Source organism: Somniosus microcephalus, chromosome 15 (assembly GCF_052327205.1).
Source record: "Somniosus microcephalus isolate GS21.2 chromosome 15, FLI_Smic_1.0, whole genome shotgun sequence".
Lineage (NCBI taxonomy): Eukaryota > Metazoa > Chordata > Chondrichthyes > Squaliformes > Somniosidae > Somniosus > Somniosus microcephalus.
Window position 1 is genome coordinate 23,108,990 of NC_141001.1, and position 22,175 is coordinate 23,131,164.

At 49.7% G+C, this 22,175-nt stretch overlaps 1 protein-coding gene across 1 annotated transcript in view; it reads left to right on the forward strand.

Moving 5' to 3' along the window:
- Positions 1-579: 579 nt before the first annotated feature.
- Positions 580-22,175, forward strand: part of LOC147106577 (uncharacterized) — an 89,259-nt gene continuing 67,663 nt past the window's right edge. Inside the window, exon 1 of the mRNA XM_086007550.1 lies at positions 580-741. Coding sequence (XP_085863676.1) covers positions 675-741 — 67 coding nt within the window. The 5' untranslated portion in view covers positions 580-674. The remainder of the gene's footprint in view (positions 742-22,175) is intronic.

A 22,175-nucleotide genomic window follows, 5' to 3' on the forward strand; every position in this document is an offset into this window, starting at 1 on the left:
GCCCAATCAGAGTTCAGCCCCTTCAAAAATTCTTGATTCCCACTCCCCCGGCAAAAATTACCCTTTAGTGAGCGTCAGTGGTCTCCCCTTTAATACAACTGGTGGGACATTCGCTGTAGCAGAAACTTCTGCTCGTAAATCACACACGATGCCATTTAGGTATCAGTTTTCACAGAAAAAAATAAACTGAATAGTAGCCAGTGAGCCCAAAACCACCCAAATCCTGGAATCCAATGTAATAAAAAGGCAATTAAACTTTGAAGGCACTATTTTCAGGGATGTGTGCTGTTTGTTGAGTTGTCATCTGTTGCTTTAGCTTTTGCGGAGATTGCTAGGTGGGCATGTGTGTAAGTGCTGTGTGTTGACTGGGATATCTCTCCTGGATAGTCTGTGCTCCCTCACACCGTGCTGGCTAAGTGGTTTTGGCTGCTGTGTGACTGAACTTGCAGAGTGGGTGTGTTTGTGTGTGTGAGAGAGTTCTTAATTTAGTGACTGTAATCTCACGTCACTCCCTCCCTCCCCCTACTTTTCAATCAGAATAAAACCAAGTTAAAAAAAACTCAACTCACTAGGGGACAGAGTAGAGGAGCTGCCGTTTGAGGAAGTCACTCACACTTCAACTCCTCGGCCAGGAGAGAGGGCAAGCTGCTGACAGTTATCTACACAAGGGAAGCATGTTCCACAGGCTATTTATTGGAGCGTTGGGGTGGTTACTGGTGGCAAATTCCTTGTGTGCTGAAGGTAGGTGACACCTGGCTAGTGACTTGCCTGAAATAAAAACTTTTACCTTTCTTCCAGAATGTGGAATAAGTAAGTGTGATTACTCGAAAAGGCAATGCTGTAAAGTTAACAGTGGTACCATGGCTGATTGACAGCACTGGATTGCTTCCAGTATTATTAGCACTTTCTCGGTTATAGTCAATTTATTGTTTAACTAGTCTATTTTCCTGCTTGTTTTACAAATGTTTTGTACATTCTGAAAACTGATATCTGTGGAGCTATTTGCAAACCCCTTGGCATCACTGGTACTTACAGACTGGTTGGTTATTAATCTGACAACACTGACAAGAGCAATAAAACTTAACGTTTGATCTTCAGTATTTTTATGTAAGAGAGGAAACATCAAAGGAGAATGTGGTGACTTAAAAGACGTTCTTTGTAAAAGAAAGTTCTTTTACTTTACTGTGATTAATGTTTGAGAAAATGTTATCATAGAGTCGACGTAAAATTTGGCAAATTTTCGACTAAACTCCAGGATACAATACTGGGTAGATAGAGGAGGAAAATAATAGACACACCCCCTCGCCACTGTACCAAGAAATGGTAGATCTGGACCCCCCCTCCCCCAATTGGAACAAAGAATGGTGGATCTGAACCACCCCCCTGCCACTGTACCAAGGAATGGTAGATGTGAACCCCCCCCCCACTGTACCAAGGAATGGTAGATGTGAACCCCCCCCCCCACTGTACCAAGGAATGGTAGATGTGAACCCCCCCCACCAAGGAAAGGTGGATCTGAACCCCCCCTACCAAGGAATGGTAGATCTGAACCCCCCCCCCACTGTACCAAGGAATGGTAGATCTGAACCCCCCCCCCCCCACTGTACCAAGGAATAGTAGGTCTGACCCCAACCCCCACTGTACCAAGGAATGGTAGATCTGAACCCCCCCACCAAGGAATGGTGGATCTGAACCCCCCCTACCAAGGAATGGTAGATCTGGACCCCCCCCCACTGTACCAAGGAATGGTAGATCTGACCGCCCCCCCCCCCCACTGTACCAAGGAATGGTGGATCTGGACCCCCCCCCCCCACTGTACCAAGGAATGGTGGATCTGGACCCCCCCCCACTGTACCAAGGAATTTTAAACCCCCCCCCCCACTGTACCAAGGAATGGTAGATCTGGACCCCACCCCCACTGTACCAAGGGATGGTAGATCTGACCCCCCCGCCCACTGTACCAAGGAATGGTAGATCTGGACCCCCCCTACTGTACCAAGGAATGGTAGGGCAGAACCCCCCCCCCCCCCCACTGTACCAAGGAAAGTTAGATCTGGACCCCCCCCCCCACTGTACCAAGGAATGGTAGATCTGGACCCCCCCCCCCCCACTGCACCAAGGGTGGTAAGACTGTCCCCCGCCCCCCAGTACGATGGAGTGTGAGGTCTGCACAGTGGTCCCCATATTCCCGATTCGGGAGTTCCCATTGATCTGGCCTGAGCCAGGCCTGGGGTCGTGGACAACAGTAGATGGAGAGTCACCTCGTGGACCATTCGAACAGCCAACGATCTTGGGTGAAGTTTTTGCAGCCATCCTTTCATTCGCAAAGACCCAAGGACAGGCAGAGAGCGAGTCACTGGCGGGCGCTCACGGTCAGAGAACTGAATGAGTTCCCACAGAGAGTTAAAATAATTAGCCGTATTTTCTGATCGGAGGCTTCCCGCGTGCGGAAGCCTCCGGCCTGAAAACAATCTACGCACTTCCCTGAGGGCTCCCGAGGTGCGTATAGTTCCGATATTGGCCCTCTCCAACTCCAAGTGTGCAGGGCCCACGTATCCCAGAGGCACATGCGGTTCGCAAGCATCCCTGGGATCACGTGGGCCATGGGGAGCCAATCAAAGAAGGGAATCTCCCTTCATACACTTGACAGATAGACCTGTCCCAAAAACACTTCAAAACATTAAATCATTTTTTTTTTAAATCACATTTTAAAATTAGTTGAAATTACAATAAATTAAATATTTAAACAAAAATTTAATATTTTGAAAAAAATAATTAGTTTTTTATCGGGCTAAAAATAAACTTACCTTTTTTAAAAGTATTTTTAAATGATAAATGACTGAATTAAAAAAATAATTACCAGGCGTAAGATTTCTAAGGGTTTTCAGCAGCTGGAGGTTCTCCAGAAAGCAGAAATCTCTGCCCTCAGAGGTCCTTCTCCAGGGCAGGCGTCCGATCTGTCGAGAGCATTTCTGATGTCCCTATGGGTGTGTACACAGCCGTACCCACCCGTAGGGATCGGAATATCCCGCCCAATAACTTTGAACCCCTCACTGTCAGTGTATTGATGAGCAGGGAATTACTGCCCCCGAGGCTCCCACTGCAGTTGCTAACCTGTCAACATTTAACACCACTGAGTCCAATACTCAGCCACTGCTGTTCCAAACTCTCCAGCCATTTACTCCTATAATTTCTGTGAACTTTCCCTCACTTTATGGATCGTGCAAAGTCTCCAAAGTCACGCTGACCCCTGTGTTGTGAGGCTGCGGCCTGTCGGGCTCCTCCGTCACTCCACGCTGCCCCCATTGGCCAGACTGACAGGAGACACTTTGGAGTCATGGGGGAGGGGAGAAAGAAAGAGGCCCTCCCCCGCCACAGACAGTTCTAATAGTGATGGCTGGGTCATGGGCCCATTAACACTAATAGTGAGGGTTAGGGTCATGTGTCCATTAACTCTAATAGTGAGGGTTAGGTTCAAGGTCCATTAACTCTAATAGTGAGGGTTAGGGTCATGGGTCCATTCACTCTAATAGTGAGGGTTAGGTTCAAGGTCCATTCACTCTAATAGTGAGGGTTAGGTTCAAGGTCCATTAACTCTAATAGTGAGGGTCAGGTTCAGGGTCCATTAATTCTAATAGTGAGGGTTAGGGTCATGGGTCCATTAACTCTAATAGTGATGGTTAGGGTCATGGGTCCATTAACTCTAATAGTGATGGTTAGGGTCATGGGTCCATTAACTCTAATAGTGATGGTTAGGGTCATGGGTCCATTAACTCTAATAGTGATGGTTAGGGTCATGGGTCCATTAACTCTAATAGTGAGGGTTAGGGTCAAGGGCCCATTAACTCTAATAGTGAGGGTTAGGGTCATGGGTCCATTAACTCTAATAGTGAGGGTTAGGGTCAAGGGCCCATTAACTCTAATAGTGATGGTTAGGTTCATGGGTCCATTAACTCTAATAGTGAGGGTTAGGGTCATGGGTCCATTAACTCTAATAGTGAGGGTTAAGGTCAAGGGCCCATTAACTCTAATAGTGATGGTTAGGGTCAAGGGCCCATTAACTCTAATAGTGAGGGTTAAGGTCAAGGTCCATTAACTCTAATAGTGAGGGTTAAGGTCAAGGTCCATTAACTCTAATAGTGAGGGTTAAGGTCAAGGTCCATTAACTCTAATAGTGAGGGTTAAGGTCAAGGTCCATTAACTCTAATAGTGAGGGTTAAGGTCAAGGTCCATTAACTCTAATAGTGAGGGTTAAGGTCAAGGTCCATTAACTCTAATAGTGAGGGTTAAGGTCAAGGTCCATTAACTCTAATAGTGAGGGTTAGGGTCATGGGTCCATTAACTCTAATAGTGAGGGTTAGGTTCAAGGGTCCATTAACTCTAATAGTGAGGGTTAGGATCAAGGGCCCATTAACTCTAATAGTGAGGGTTAGGGTCATGGGTCCATTAACTCTAATAGTGAGGGTTAAGGTCAAGGTCCATTAACTCTAATAGTGAGGGTTAGGATCAAGGGCCCATTAACTCTAATAGTGAGGGTTAAGGTCAAGGTTCATTAACTCTAATAGTGATGGTTAGGGTCATGGGTCCATTAACTCTAATAGTGAGGGTTAAGGTCAAGGTCCATTAACTCTAATAGTGAGGGTTAGGATCAAGGGCCCATTAACTCTAATAGTGAGGGTTAAGGTCAAGGTCCATTAACTCTAATAGTGATGGTTAGGGTCATGGGTCCATTAACTCTAATAGTGAGGGTTAAGGTCAAGGTCCATTAACTCTAATAGTGAGGGTTAGGTTCAAGGTCCATTAACTCCAATAGTGAGGGTTAGGATCAAGGTCCATTAACTCTAATAGTGATGGTTAGGATCAAGGGTCCATTAACTCTAATAGTGATGGTTAGGTTCAAGGTCCATTAACTCTAATAGTGATGGTTAGGATCAAGGGCCCATTAACTCTAATAGTGATGGTTAGGGTCAAGGGTCCATTAACTCTAATAGTGATGGTTAGGGTCAAGGGTCCATTAACTCTAATAGTGATGGTTAGGGTCATGGGTCCATTAACTCTAATAGTGAGGGTTAGGTTCAAGGCTCATTAACTCTAATAGTGAGGGTTAGGATCAAGGGTCCATTAACTCTAATAGTGAGGGTTAAGGTCATGGGTCCATTAACTCTAATAGTGTGGGTTAAGGTCATGGGTCCATTAACTCTAATAGTGATGGTTAGGGTCATGGGTCCATTAACTCTAATAGTGAGGGTTAAGGTCATGGGTCCATTAACTCTAATAGTGATGGTTAGGGTCAGGGGTCCATTAACTCTAATAGTGTGGGTTAGGTTCATGGGTCCATTAACTCTAATAGTGATGGTTAGGATCAAGGGTCCATTAACTCTAATAGTGATGGTTAGGGTCAAGGGTCCATTAACTCTAATAGTGATGGTTAGGGTCAAGGGTCCATTAACTCTAATAGTGATGGTTAGGGTCAAGGGTCCATTAACTCTAATAGTGATGGTTAGGGTCAAGGGTCCATTAACTCTAATAGTGATGGTTAGGGTCAAGGGTCCATTAACTCTAATAGTGAGGGTTAGGATCATGGGCCCATTAACTCTAATAGTGAGGGTTAGGGTCAAGGGTCCATTAACTCTAATAGTGTGGGTTAGGTTCAAGTTTCATTAGCTCCAATAGTGAGGGTTAGGTTCAAGGCTCATTAACTCTATTAGTGAGGGTTAGTTTCAAGTTCCATTAACTCTAATAGTGAGGGTTAGGGTCATGGGTCCATTCACTCTAATAATGAGGGTTAGGGTCATGGGTCCATTAACTCTAATAGTGAGGGTTAGTTTCAAGGTCCATTAACTCGAATAGTGAGGGTTAGGTTCAAGGTCCATTAGCTCTAATAGTGAGGGTTAGGTTCAAGGCTCATTAACTCTAATAGTGAGGGTTACTTTCAAGGTCCATTAGTTCTAATAGTGAGGGTTAGAGTCATGGGTCCATTAATTCTAATAGTAAGGGTTAGGTTCAAGGTCCATTCACTCTAATAGTAAGGGTTAGGTTCAAGGTCCATTAACTCTAATAGTGAGCATTAGGTTCAAGGTCCATTAGTTCTAATAGTGGATGGTTGGGGTTAGGAGCCTATTGGGGAGTTGTGTTCAGGACCCCATTATCTCCGATATTGCAGAGTTGAGTTCTGTCACTATCTGGACTCGCCCATGAAGAACAGCTATTTGTCTTAAGTAGCAGTGGGTGTCAGGACAACCATTCTCCAGCAGTAAGCAGCACGATAAAGAAGTCATGCTCTTTTTGAGGCTGTTGGTGCAATTTCCAAGGTGTGAATGAAGTGGAAACTAATCTGAAACAACATGAAGCTAGACAGTGAGCAGAAATAGGCTGTTGCACCACGTAGGTATTGAACTGAGTCCTAGCAAGTCCCCACCCATGCAGATGACTACAGTAGAGAACAATGAGGAGTGGGAACTCTGTCTACTTTCCCCCTTCCCTAGCTGGTAGCACCAATAGCCTTGCACAGAGAAGAGATCAAACTTGGGATCTTTCTGTCTCTGTGGCTCACTATCACAACTATTGGGCACCATCAGACCTAAGTGACACTTGACCCAACCGTCCACTATCAGAGCTAACAACAACAATGACAACTTGTATTTATATAGCCCCTTTAATGTAGTAAAACACCCCAAGGTACTTCACAGGAGTATTATAAGACAAAACATTTGACACCGAGCCACATAAGAAGAAATTAGGGCAGGTGACCAAAAGCTTGGTCAAAGAAGTAGTTATTAAGGAGTGTCTTAAAGGAGGAAAGAGAGGTTGTGAGGCAGAGAGGTTTTGGCAGGGAATTCCAGAGTTTAGGACTTGGCAACAGAAGGCATGGCCACCAATGGCTGAGAATTATAATCAGGGATGCACAAGTGGTCAGCATTGGAGGAGCGCAGATATCTCAAGGGGTTGTGCGGCTGAAGGAAATCACAGAGATAGGGAGGGGCGAGGCCATGGAGGGATTTGTAAACAAGGATGGGAATTTTGAAATCGAGGCGCTGCTTAACCGCGAGCCAATGTAGGTCAGCGAGCACAGGGGTGATGGGCGAACGGGACTTGGTGCGAGTTAGGACATGGGCAGCCAAGGTTTGGATCACCTCAAGTTTACGTACGGTGGAATGTGGGAGGACAGCCAGGAGTGCTTTGGAATAGTCAGGTCTAGAGGTAACAAAGGCATGGATGAGGGTTTCAGCAGCGGATGAGCTGAGGCAAGGGCGGAGGCAGGCGATGTTACGGAGGTGGAAATAAGCGGTCTTTGTTATGCTGCGGATATGTGGTCAGAAGCTCATTTCAGGGTCAAATATGACACCAAGGTTGCAAACAGTGTGGTTCAGCCTCAGACAGATGTTAGGGAGAGAGATGGAGTCAGAGGCTAGGGAACGGAGTTTGTGGCGAGGACCCTCGACCCAACCGTCCACTATCAGAGCTAATGGACCCTCGACCCAACCGTCCACTATCAGACCCAATGGACCCTTGAACCAACCGTCCACTATCGGAGCTAATGGACTCTCGACCCAACCGTCCACTATCGGAGCTAATGGACCATCGACCCAACCATCCATTATCAGAGTCAATGGACCCTCGACCCAACTGTCCGCTATCAGACCCAATGGACCCTTGACCCAACCGTTCACTATCGGAGCCAATGGACCCTCGCCCCAACCGTCCACTATCAGAGCTAATGGACTCTTGACACAACCGTCCACTATCGGAGCTAATGGACCCTTGACCCGACCCTCCAATATCAGAGACAATGGACCCTCGACCCAACCGTCCACTATCAGAGCTAATGGACCCTCGTCCCGACCGTCCACTATCGGAGCTAATGGACCCTCGACCCAACCGTCCACGATCAGAGCTAATGGACCTTTGACCCAACCATCCACTATCAGAGCTAATGGACCCTTGACCCAACTGTCCAATATTGGAGCTAATGGACCCTTGACCCAACCGTCCACTATCGGAGCTAATGGACCCTCGACCCAACCCTCCACTATCAGAGCTAATGGACCCCTGACCCAACTGTTCACTATAGGAGCTAATGGACCCTAGACCCAACCGTCCAATATCAGAGCTAATGGACCCTCGACCCAACCGTTCACTATCGGAGCTAATAGACCCTCGACCCAAACGTCCACTATCAGAGTCAATGGACCCTCGACCCAACTGTCCGCTATCAGACCCAATGGACCCTTGACCCAACCGTTCACTATTGGAGCCAATGGACCCTCGACCCAACTGTCCGCTATCAGACCCAATGGACCCTTGACCCAACCGTTCACTATTGGAGCCAATGGACCCTCGAACCAACCATCCACTATCGGAGATAATGGACCCTCGACCCAACCGTTCACTATCAGAGCTAATGGACCCTCGACCCAACCGTCAACTATCGGAGCTAATGCACCATCGTCCTGACCATCCTCTATCGGAGCTAATGGACCCTCGACCCAACAGTCCACTATCGGAGCCAATGGACCCTCGACCCAACCGTCCACTATCGGAGCTAATGGACCATCGACCCAACTGTCCATTATCAGAGTCAATGGACCCTCGACCCAACTGTCCGCTATCAGACCCAATGGACCCTTGACCCAACCATTCACTATCGGAGCCAATGGACCCTCGCCCCAACCGTCCACTATCAGAGCTAATGGACTCTTGACCCAACCGTCCACTATCGGAGCTAATGGACCCTTGACCCAACCCTCCACTATCAGAGCCAATGGACCCTCGACCCAACCATCCATTATCAGAGCTAATGGACCCTCATCCCGATCATCCACTATCGGAGCTGATGGACCCTCGACCCAACCGTCCACTATCAGAGCTAATGGACACTCGACCCAACCCTCCACTATCAGAGCCAATGGATCCTCGACCCAGCCGTCCACTATCGGAGCCAATGGACCCTTGACCCAACCGTCCACTATCAGAGCCAATTGACCCTCGACCCAACCGTCTACTATCAGAGCTAATGGACCCTCGACCCAACCGTCCACTATTGGAGGTAATGGGCCCTCGACCCAACCGTGCACTATCAGAGCCAATTGACCCTCGACCCAACCATCCACTATCAGAGGTAATGGACTCCCGACCCAACCGTCCACTATCAGAGCTAATGGACCCTCGACCCAACCGTCCACTATCGGAGGTAATGGGCCCTCGACCCAACCGTGCACTATCAGAGCCAATTGACCATCGACCCAACCGTCCACTATCAGATCAAATGGACCCTTGACCCAACCGTCCACTATTGGAGGTAATGGACCCTCGACCCAACCGTCCACTATCAGAGCCAATGGACCCTCGACCCAACCGTCCACTATCAGAGCCAATGGACCCTCTACCCAACCGTCCACTATCGGAGCCAATGGACCCTCGACCCTAACCGTCCACTATCAGAGCCAATTGACCTCAACCCAACCGTCCACTATCGGTGCCAATTGACCCTCGACTCAACTGTCCACTTTCGGAGCGAATGGACCCTCGACCCAACCGTCCATTATCGTAGCTAATGGATCCTCGACCCAACCGTCCACTATCGGAGCTAATGGACCTTCGACCCAACCATCCACTATCGGAGCTAATGGACCCTCGACCCAACCATCCACTATCAGAGCCAATTGACCCTCGACTCAACTGTCCACTATCGGAGCTAATGGACCGTCAACCCAACCGTCCACTATCGGAGCTAATGGACCCTCGACCCAACCGTCCACTATCGGAGCTAATGGACCCTCGTCCTGACCATCCTCTATCGGAGCTAATGGACCCTCGACCACAAAGTCCACTATCGGAGCCAATGGACCCTCGACCCAACCGTCCACTATCGGAGCTAATGGACCCTCGACCCAACAGTCCTCTATTGGAGCTAATGGACCCTCAACCCAACAGTCCACTATCGGAGCCAATGGACCCTTGACCCAACCATCCATGATCAGAGCCAATTGACCCTCGACTCAACCGTCCACTATCGGAGCTAATGGGCACTCGACCCAACCGTCCACTATCAGAGCTAATGGACCCTCGACCCAACCATCCACTATCAGAGCCAATTGACCCTCGACCCAACTGTCCACTATCAGAGCTAATGGACACTTGACCCAACCCTCCACTATCAGAGCCAATGGACCCTCGACCCAACCATCCACTATCGGAGCCAATGGACCCGCAACCCAACCGTCCACTATCGGAGCTAATGGACCCTCGACCCAACTGTCCACTATCGGAGCTAATGGACCATCGACCCAACCGTCCATTATCAGAGTCAATGGACCCTCGACCCAACCGTCCACTATCAGCGTTAATGGACCCTCGAGTCAACCATCCACTATCAGAGCTAATGGACCCTCAACCCAACCGTCCACTATCGGAGCCAATGGACCCTCGACCCAACCATCCACTATCGGAGCCAATGGACCCTCGACCCAACCGTCCACTATCGGAGCTAAAGGACCCTCGACCCAACTGTCCACTATCAGAGACAATGGACCCTCAACCCAACCGTCCACTATCAGATCTAATGGACCCTTGACCCAACCGTCCACTATCGGAGCTAATGGACCCTTGACCCAACCATCCACTATCGGAGCTAATGGACCCTCGACCCAACCATCCACTATCAGAGCTAATGGCCCCTCGACCCAACCCTCCACTATCAGAGCTAATGGACCCTCGACTCAACCGTCCACTATCGGAGCTAATGGAGCCTCGACCCAACCATCCACTATCAGAGCTAATGGACACTTGACCCAACTGTCCACTATCAGAGCTAATGGTACCTCGACCCAACCCTCCACTATCAGAGCCAATGGACCCTCGACCCAATCGTCCACTATCGGAGCCAATGGACCCTCGACCCAACCGTCCGCTATCAGAGCTAATGGACCCTCGACCCAACCAACTGCTCAGAGCTAATGGACCCTCGACCCAACCATCCACTATCGGAGCTAATGGACCTTCGACCCAACCGTCCACTATCAGAGATAATGGACCCTCGACCCAACCGTCCACTATCTGAGCCAATGGACCCTCGACCCAGCCGTCCACTATCCGAGTCAATGGACCCTTGACCCAACCGTCCACTATCGGAGCTAATGGACCCTCGATCCAACCGTCCACTATCGGAGCTAATGGACCCTCGAACCTACTGTCCACTATCGGAGCTAATGTACCCTCGACCCAACGGTCCACTATCGGAGGTTATGGACCCTCGACCCAACCATCCACTATCAGCGTTAATGGACCCTCGACCCAACCGTCCACTATCGGAGCTAATGGACCTTCGACCCAACCATCCACTATCGGAGCCAATGCACCATCGACCCAAACGTCCACTATTGGGGCCAATGGACCCTCGACCCAACCATCCACTATCAGAGCTAATGGACCCTCGACCCAACCGTCCACTATCGGAGCTAATGGACCCTTGACCCAACCGTCCACTATCGGAGCTAATGGACCCTCGACCCATCCGTCCACTATCGGAGCTAATGGACCCTCGACCCAACCATCCACTATCAGAACTAATGGACCCTCGACCCAACCGTCCACTATCAGAGCTAATGGACCCTCGACCCAACCGTCCACTATCGGAGCTAATGCACCATCGTCCTGACCATCCTCTATCGGAGCTAATGGACCCTCGACCCAACAGTCCACTATCGGAGCCAATGGACTCTCGACCCAACCGTCCACTATCGGAGCTAATGGACCATCGACCCAACTGTCCATTATCAGAGTCAATGGACCCTCGACCCAACTGTCCGCTATCAGACCCAATGGACCCTTGACCCAACCATTCACTATCGGAGCCAATGGACCCTCGCCCCAACCGTCCACTATCAGAGCTAATGGACTCTTGACCCAACCGTCCACTATCGGAGCTAATGGACCCTTGACCCAACCCTCCACTATCAGAGCCAATGGACCCTCGACCCAACCATCCACTATCAGAGCTAATGGACCCTCGTCCCGATCATCCACTATCGGAGCTGATGGACCCTCGACCCAACCGTCCACTATCAGAGCTAATGGACACTCGACCCAACCGTCCACTATCTGAGCCAATGGACCCTCGACCCAGCCATCCACTATCCGAGTCAATGGACCCTTGACCCAACCGTCCACTATCGGAGCTAATGGACCCTCGATCCAACCGTCCACTATCGGAGCTAATGGACCCTCGAACCTACTGTCCACTATCGGAGCTAATGTACCCTCGACCCAACGGTCCACTATCGGAGGTTATGGACCCTCGACCCAACCATCCACTATCAGCGTTAATGGACCCTCGACCCAACCGTCCACTATCGGAGCTAATGGACCTTCGACCCAACCATCCACTATCGGAGCCAATGCACCATCGACCCAAACGTCCACTATTGGGGCCAATGGACCCTCGACCCAACCATCCACTATCAGAGCTAATGGACCCTCGACCCAACCGTCCACTATCGGAGCTAATGGACCCTTGACCCAACCGTCCACTATCGGAGCTAATGGACCCTCGACCCATCCGTCCACTATCGGAGCTAATGGACCCTCGACCCAACCATCCACTATCAGAACTAATGGACCCTCGACCCAACCGTCCACTATCAGAGCTAATGGACCCTCGACCCAACCGTCCACTATCGGAGCTAATGCACCATCGTCCTGACCATCCTCTATCGGAGCTAATGGACCCTCGACCCAACAGTCCACTATCGGAGCCAATGGACTCTCGACCCAACCGTCCACTATCGGAGCTAATGGACCATCGACCCAACTGTCCATTATCAGAGTCAATGGACCCTCGACCCAACTGTCCGCTATCAGACCCAATGGACCCTTGACCCAACCATTCACTATCGGAGCCAATGGACCCTCGCCCCAACCGTCCACTATCAGAGCTAATGGACTCTTGACCCAACCGTCCACTATCGGAGCTAATGGACCCTTGACCCAACCCTCCACTATCAGAGCCAATGGACCCTCGACCCAACCATCCACTATCAGAGCTAATGGACCCTCGTCCCGATCATCCACTATCGGAGCTGATGGACCCTCGACCCAACCGTCCACTATCAGAGCTAATGGACCCTTGACCCAACCATCCACTATCAGAGCTAATGGACACTCGACCCAACCCTCCACTATCAGAGCCAATGGATCCTCGACCCAGCCGTCCACTATCGGAGCCAATGGACCCTTGACCCAACCGTCCACTATCAGAGCCAATTGACCCTCGACCCAACCGTCTACTATCAGAGCTAATGGACCCTCGACCCAACCGTCCACTATTGGAGGTAATGGGCCCTCGACCCAACCGTGCACTATCAGAGCCAATTGACCCTCGACCCAACCATCCACTATCAGAGGTAATGGACTCCCGACCCAACCGTCCACTATCAGAGCTAATGGACCCTCGACCCAACCGTCCACTATCGGAGGTAATGGGCCCTCGACCCAACCGTGCACTATCAGAGCCAATTGACCATCGACCCAACCGTCCACTATCAGAGCTAATGGACCCTCGACCCAACCGTCCACTATTGGAGGTAATGGACCCTCGACCCAACCGTCCACTATCAGAGCCAATGGACCCTCGACCCAACCGTCCACTATCAGAGCCAATGGACCCTCGACCCAACCATCCACTATCGGAGCCAATGGACCCTCGACCCTAACCGTCCACTATCAGAGCCAATTGACCTCAACCCAACCGTCCACTATCGGTGCCAATTGACCCTCGACTCAACTGTCCACTTTCGGAGCTAATGGACCCTCGACCCAACCGTCCATTATCGTAGCTAATGGATCCTCGACCCAACCGTCCACTATCGGAGCTAATGGACCCTCGACCCAACCATCCACTATCGGAGCTAATGGACCCTCGACCCAACCATCCACTATCAGAGCCAATTGACCCTCGACTCAACTGTCCACTATCGGAGCTAATGGACCGTCAACCCAACCGTCCACTATCGGAGCTAATGGACCCTCGACCCAACCGTCCACTATCGGAGCTAATGGACCCTCGACCCAACTGTCCACTATCGGAGCTAATGGACCCTCGTCCTGACCATCCTCTATCGGAGCTAATGGACCCTCGACCACAAAGTCCACTATCGGAGCCAATGGACCCTCGACCCAACCGTCCACTATCGGAGCTAATGGACCCTCGACCCAACAGTCCTCTATTGGAGCTAATGGACCCTCAACCCAACAGTCCACTATCGGAGCCAATGGACCCTTGACCCAACCATCCATGATCAGAGCCAATTGACCCTCGACTCAACCGTCCACTATCGGAGCTAATGGGCACTCGACCCAACCGTCCACTATCAGAGCTAATGGACCCTCGACCCAACCATCCACTATCAGAGCCAATTGACCCTCGACCCAACTGTCCACTACCAGAGCTAATGGACACTTGACCCAACCCTCCACTATCAGAGCCAATGGACCCTCGACCCAACCATCCACTATCAGAGCCAATGGACCCGCAACCCAACCGTCCACTATCGGAGCTAATGGACCCTCGACCCAACTGTCCACTATCGGAGCTAATGGACCATCGACCCAACCGTCCATTATCAGAGTCAATGGACCCTCGACCCAACCGTCCACTATCAGCGTTAATGGACCCTCGAGTCAACCATCCACTATCAGAGCTAATGGACCCTCGACCCAACCATCCACTATTGGAGCCAATGGACCCTCAACCCAACTGTCCACTATCGGAGCCAATGGACCCTCGACCCAACCATCCACTATCGGAGCCAATGGACCCTCGACCCAACCGTCCACTATCGGAGCTAAAGGACCCTCGACCCAACTGTCCACTATCAGAGACAATGGACCCTCAACCCAACCGTCCACTATCAGATCTAATGGACCCTTGACCCAACCGTCCACTATCGGAGCTAATGGACCCTTGACCCAACCATCCACTATCGGAGCTAATGGACCCTCGACCCAACCATCCACTATCAGAGCTAATGGCCCCTCGACCCAACCCTCCACTATCAGAGCTAATGGACCCTCGACTCAACCGTCCACTATCGGAGCTAATGGAGCCTCGACCCAACCATCCACTATCAGAGCTAATGGACACTTGACCCAACTGTCCACTATCAGAGCTAATGGTACCTCGACCCAACCCTCCACTATCAGAGCCAATGGACCCTCGACCCAATCGTCCACTATCGGAGCCAATGGACCCTCGACCCAACCGTCCGCTATCAGAGCTAATGGACCCTCGACCCAACCATCCACTATCGGAGCTAATGGACCTTCGACCCAACCGTCCACTATCAGAGATAATGGACCCTCGACCCAACCGTCCACTATCTGAGCCAATGGACCCTCGACCCAGCCGTCCACTATCCGAGTCAATGGACCCTTGACCCAACCGTCCACTATCGGAGCTAATGGACCCTCGATCCAACCGTCCACTATCGGAGCTAATGGACCCTCGAACCAACTGTCCACTATCGGTGCTAATGTACCCTCGACCCAATGGTCCACTATCGGAGGTTATGGACCCTCGACCCAACCATCCACTATCAGCGTTAATGGACCCTCGACCCAACCGTCCACTATCGGAGCTAATGGACCTTCGACCCAACCATCCACTATCGGAGCTAATGGACCCTCGACCCAACCGTCCACTATCGGAGCTAATGGACCCTTGACCCAACCGTCCACTATCGGAGCTAATGGACCCTCGACCCATCCGTCCACTATCGGAGCTAATGGACCCTCGACCCAACCGTCCACTATCAGAACTAATGGACCCTCGACCCAACCGTCCACTATCAGAGCTAATGGACCCTCGACCCAACCGTCCACTATCAGAGCTAATGGACCCTCGACCCAACCATCCACTATCGGAGCTAATGAACCCTCGTTGGAGAGAGAGCATCGTGAGATGCCATGTTGACCAGATTCTAGAGTCACAGGAACAAGTCAACCCCATGCCTCGCCCATACGTACCTGGTGATGAACCCGAAGTACAGATTGCGTCTACCTCAGAATCAGTGGTATTGGAAGCTGACGAACCAGCCAATGACAACGAGCCAGAATCGACTCCGCCGCAAGAACAGGATACTCAAGAAAGGCGCTATCCAGACAGGATCAGGAAGCCTCCTCAACGACTGAATTTATAAATGATTACTTTCAGCTGATGTATATAGTACAAAGAAAATTGTAATTGTAATTAGTTATTATTTAATTGTTAAATGAATGTTATGTACTGTTTATCTAAAAGGGGAGGAATTATAATGTATGTACCTTTAAGAGAGGAACTATCTTTTACAGCCCCTGTATACTGCAGTACCAGTAGTGACCACACCTGTATATAACACCGTGTAGTAATTTGTACAGTTAGTTCCAGCATACCCTCTGTTCAGTAAACACCTGTTATTACCGTTCTCCTGCAGTCCGTGTGTTATTGATACGCCGACACTACAGAGGCGACGAGCAGGTTCATACTCACCTGCAGTACTGCATCACCTCACGGGGATCCATCCCTGAAAAGAAGCTTCTTGGAGGTCAAAGCCAGAGCAACGGGCGTCGACCGTGGGCAACCGCCCAGTGATCCATCGGAGTTCAGAGAATCGCAGGGGAAGCTGTGGGGAGCTGGGCTTGGCTCTCCAGTCAAGGTGTTCCAGCAAATCGGGCTGGTAGCAGGTAGTGCGCTGACCCTTCCCGGACTGTGGCAGGCTAGCACTCGATCGAGCGGCTCTGCAAGGGGGCCGAGCAGCGTCGTCGGGAAGGAAAAGAGAGAGAGAGGGTGGAGCGCCAGGGCGCGGCCGGTGCTCAAGAGCCGGGCAGCATTAAAGAAAATAAAAAAGGGGGAAGGGAAAGAGATGCGCAGTGGACAGCGTCGAAGAAGAATAAAACTAAGAAAATTAATTAACAAAAGAGAGACGCGCAGAAAGCCGCGGGGCGCCGCCATTACTATTTAGAATGCTAGGAGCAGCATTGGCAGCAGGGGGAAGAAGGAAAAGCGTGGGAGGCGCCATTTTAATCCATTGGGGAAGAAGGAAAAGCGCGGGAGGCGCCATTTTAAACCACCCAAGATGCCGAAGAGTGGCAGCATCACTGCTTTCGACAACGAAATAGAAGACTGGACCACGTATGTGGAAAGAATTGAAGTGTACTGCAAGGCAAATGAGGTGGCCGATGAAAAGAAGGCGTCGGTATTATTAAATTTGATGGGCGCGAGAACATACGGCTTATTGCAGAATTTAATTACCCCAGCTAAACCAATGGAGAAAAGCTTTGAAGAGATTGTCAATATCTTACAGGAACATCTAAACCCTACACCGCTGCTGATAGCAGAAAGATTCAAGTTCCATAAAAGAAATTAGCACAAAGACGAGAGTAATGCTGACTATCTTACGGAACTACGCAAGTTATCAAAACACTGCCAGTTCAGAGCAGGACTGGCAGATACCTTAAGGGATAAGTTTGTCTGTGGGCTCCAGAGTGAAGGAACCCAGAAACGACTACTTTCGGAAAAGGACCTTACGCTAGAAAAGGCTTTCAGCGTTGCAGTATCCTACGAAGCAGCAGCACGGGGAGCTGCAGAAATACAACAGAAACCGCAAGAATATAGCACCAATGAAATGGCATATGGAGCAGAAAAGTGCTATCGCTGCGGCAGAACAACCCATGACCAGAAGGATTGCTGGTTTAAGGACAAAGTATGCAGGCAATGTGGAAAAGTGGGACACATAGCACGAGTCTGCAGGTCGGGAAAGAAAACCAACACTAAAAGAACTACTAAGGAAAAGTACAAGAAAGTACAAAAGATGACGGACAGTTGTTCAGAAGATCAAAAGAGTGATAATGACTCCGGGAGCAGGAGACTAAGTTGTCTAAAGTTACCCAACGTGATCGCAAAGGAGGATCACCGAACCATTTGGGTCACCCTCATGATAGCAGGGTCCCAAGTAAAGATGGAATTGGACACAGGATCAGCCCTAACAGTCATGAATCGACGAGACTACGAGCGGCTATTCTCACACATACCCTTGAAGGACACATCCATTGTCTTGAAGACATATACGGGGCAAAAAGTCTACCCCAGAGGAAAAATAAGGGTGCCCGTTAAATACAACGGCAAGGAAACACAGAAACTGTATCTATATATACTACAAGATGGAGGACCACCATTACTGGGATGTGAATGGATCCGAAAAATACAATTGGATTGGCATTCCATTCAGGTGCTTACTGTGGCTGACAAAAAGGATGACGACGTCACACCTGGACGACTGTCAAAAATTCTAACTGACGCGAAAGAGGTGTTCCAGCAAGGACTTGGGACTCTAAAAGGCGTAACGGCAATGATAAAAATTGAAGATAACGCAAACCCAAAATTTTTAAGGCCAGACCGGTACCATATGCGATCCGCCCAGCCGTCGAAGCAGAGCTGGAGAGTCTGGAGCGTTCGGGTGTGCTGTCCAAGGTGGACTGGAGCGAGTGGGCCACACCCATCATTCCTGTAATGAAGAAATCATTGAGCAGCACGCCTGGGGAGCCGAAGAAGGTTCGCATCTGTGGGGACTTTAAGGTAACTGTGAACCCAGTCCTTCACACAGTACAATATCCACTTCCGCGGATAGAAGATATTTTCGCCTCACTATCTGGAGGGAAACGCTTTACGAAGATTGATCTGGCCCAAGCGTATCTACAAATGGAGGTAGAAAAAGCATCTAGAAAATACCTCATGATAAACACTCACAAAGGTCTTTACCAGTACAACCGACTGGTATTCGGGGTAGCATCAGCTCTGGCTATTTGGCAGAGGGCGATGGATCAAGTCCTGCAAGGGATCCCGGGGACCCAGTGTTATTTGGACGACATCCTGGTTACGGGCGAAAATGACAGTGAACACCTTGCCAACCTGGAGCAGGTGCTCACTAGATTACAAGAATATGGGCTACGAGCCAACCGCCCCAAATGCGAGTTTTTCAGGGAACAAATCTCGTATTGTGGCCACGTGATTGATGAAGAGGGGTTACATAAGTCCCCAGACAAAATTGAGGCAGTAGTCAAGGCTCCAGCACTGGAAAATATGTCGCAACTGAGGTCGTTCCTCGGGTTGGTGAACTACTACCATAAGTTCTTGCCAAATTTGTCTACAATTCTGCACCCACTGAACGCCCTGCTGCAAACTGGAGTAGCATGGAAATGGAGTGATGAGTGTAAGCGTGCCTTTCAGAAATGTAAATGCCTAATCACTTCAAAAGAAGTATTGGCCCACTACAATCCAACACTACCGATTCGGTTGGCATGTGATGCGTCTCCCTACGGCATTGGAGCGGTGCTGTCGCACAAATTCCTTGATGGTTCAGAGAGGCCAATAGCCTTTGCGTCACGCTCGTTAACCTCAGCCGAGCGTAACTACGCCCAGATTGACAGGGAGGCCCTCAGCCTGGTGTGGGGGGTGAAAAAGCTCAATCACTATCTGCACGGGCAGAAATTCACCTTACTGACTGATCACCAGCCTCTTGTCTCCATTTTTAACCCAAAGAAGGGCGTTCCGGTGATGACGGTGCAACGGCTGAAAAGATGGTCCCTTTTTCTAGGGGCACATCAATACGACATAGAGTATAAGGGCACGAAACAGCATGGTAACGCTGATGGGCTGTCACGCCTGCCGCTGCCTATGGTGGAGGAAGCACCTGCAGTGGACCCTGTTGAGATATTCCACTCGACCATAGTCGAATTTCTACCTGTTACAAACTCAAGTATAGAGAAGGAAACCCGAAATGACCTGACACTCTCTCGGGTCTATGATTTGACGGTGAAGGGATGGCCAGCACATGGCGACTCACTGTTGCCAGCATTCTCGCCAAGGAGAGAACAGCTGTCAGTGTGCCGGGGGACCTTGATGTGTGGATCCCGAGTGGTAATTCCACCCAAGTTGAGAGATAGAGTGCTCAATGAGCTTCATGAGGGTCATCTGGGAGGGGTAAAAATGAAGAGCCTAGCCAGGGCGTTTGTTTGGTGGCTGGGAATCGAGGAAATGACCAAGAGATGCGCAGGATGCCAGAAAGTCCAAAACGCTCCACCACATGCCCCACTACACCCATGGGAGTGGCCCTCATCTCCATGGCAACGGGTACACATTGATTTTGCTGGTCTATTTATGGACTCAATGTTTTTAATCGCCGTGGATGCACATTCGAAATGGCCAGAGGTCATCAATATGTCCTCCACCACCACGGAGAAAACTATTGCAGTCCTACTGACCATCTTTGCCAGGAATGGCTTGCCAGAACAGATTTGCTCCGACAATGGACCACAGTTTGTGTCCGAGGATTTCTGGAGGTTTTTGAGGAATAATGGGGTAAAGCATTCCACATCCATCCCATATCATCCAGCCACAAATGGATTGGCTGAGAGGTTTGTTCAAACCTTTAAAAAAGCAATAAAGGCGATGTATAACGACAACATACCACTGCAACACAAGGTGGATAATTTCTTGTTTGCTTACCAGAATGCGACACATGCAGTCACCAACCAAGCTCCAGCCATGATGTTCTTTAACCGAAGGTTAAGATGTCGCCTGGATTTGCTCAAACAAACATAAGACGAGATGTTGAGAATAAGCAATTCCAGCACATCAATGAGAAGCCAACCAGGAGCTTCAAGATAGGGCAACCAGTCTTGGCCCGCAACTACCGAACAGAAAAATGGCAGCCAGGAACGATATGCACACGGCAGGGACCACTAATGTACACAGTGGACGTTGGAGAGAGCATCGTGAGATGCCATGTTGACCAAATTCTAGAGTCACAGGAACAAGTCAACCCCATGCCTCGCCCATACGTACCTGGTGATGAACCCGAAGTACAGATTGCGTCTACCTCAGAATCAGTGGTATTGGAAGCTGACGAACCAGCCAATGACAACGAGCCAGAATCGACTCCGCCGCAAGAACAGGATACTCGAGAAAGGCGCTATCCAGACAGGATGAGGAAGCCTCCTCAAAGACTGAATTTATAAATGATTACTTTCAGCTGATGTATATAGTACAAAGAAAATTGTAATTGTAATTAGTTATTATTTAATTGTTAAATGAATGTTATGTACTGTTTATCTAAAAGGGGAAGAATTGTAATGTATGTACCTTTAAGAGAGGAACTATCTTTTACAGCCCCTGTATACTGCAGTACCAGTAGTGACCACACCTGTATATAACACCGTGTAGTAATTTGTACAGTTAGTTCCAGCATCCCCTCTGTTCAGTAAACACCTGTTATTACCGTTCTCCTGCAGTCCGTGTGTTATTGATACGCGGACACTACAATCATGCCCAGGCCCAGGCACAGGCACAGGCTCAAGCCAAGCCCAGGACATGCCTAAGCACAGGCCCCGGCCCAAGCCCAGGATCATGCCCAGGCCCAGGAATGCATTGTTGGAGATGCTGAGGAAATCCTGCCATTGCCTAGCAGGGGTAGAGACCTGACAGAAGGGGTCACTGCCTCTTATGCTCCTGACTACACCTTCCCCCCAAGCACTGCAAAAAGGAACACCGCCCCCCGCCTCACCTCTGCTATGTTATTTGGACAGGTCACGACCCTGTCCAATATTGAGGGGCTTGGTGATATACTTTGCTTATTGCTGGGATCAGGTGTGGTAGTCCAGGATGTGTAGTGGGTTGAGATGTGCATGGATTGCACAATGCTCCATAATGGATAGCTCTGTAGCTGAATTACTTTATGTTAATGAGATTTAAATGAGTTATTAAAGCAAAATGGTGGCGCATTAAGTAGCAATGAGTTAGAGAGCAGAATTCCGAGACAGCCTTCCTGTTCATTCAGGTGCCATTGCAAACAAGATATGAGGGGGCTCGACGACCTTACTGTCAGCTCACCCCTGTGATGTTCACTTTCACTCAGTATTTTAATCAGTTAGGCAGCACAGTTACCTTTGATCACAAGAAATGACCTCACAGCTGTTGCTGCCACTTTGTCAATGGTATCGGCGGTGACCAACATCCTCCATTCAGTTAATAGTATGAAGACACCATCAGAGCAAGATTATATTTATGACATAATCGTTGCAAAACTTCTGAAATGTGACCTGTCACTGCTCTGTATTTTTATAGAAAAGCCTAGACTATGTAACAT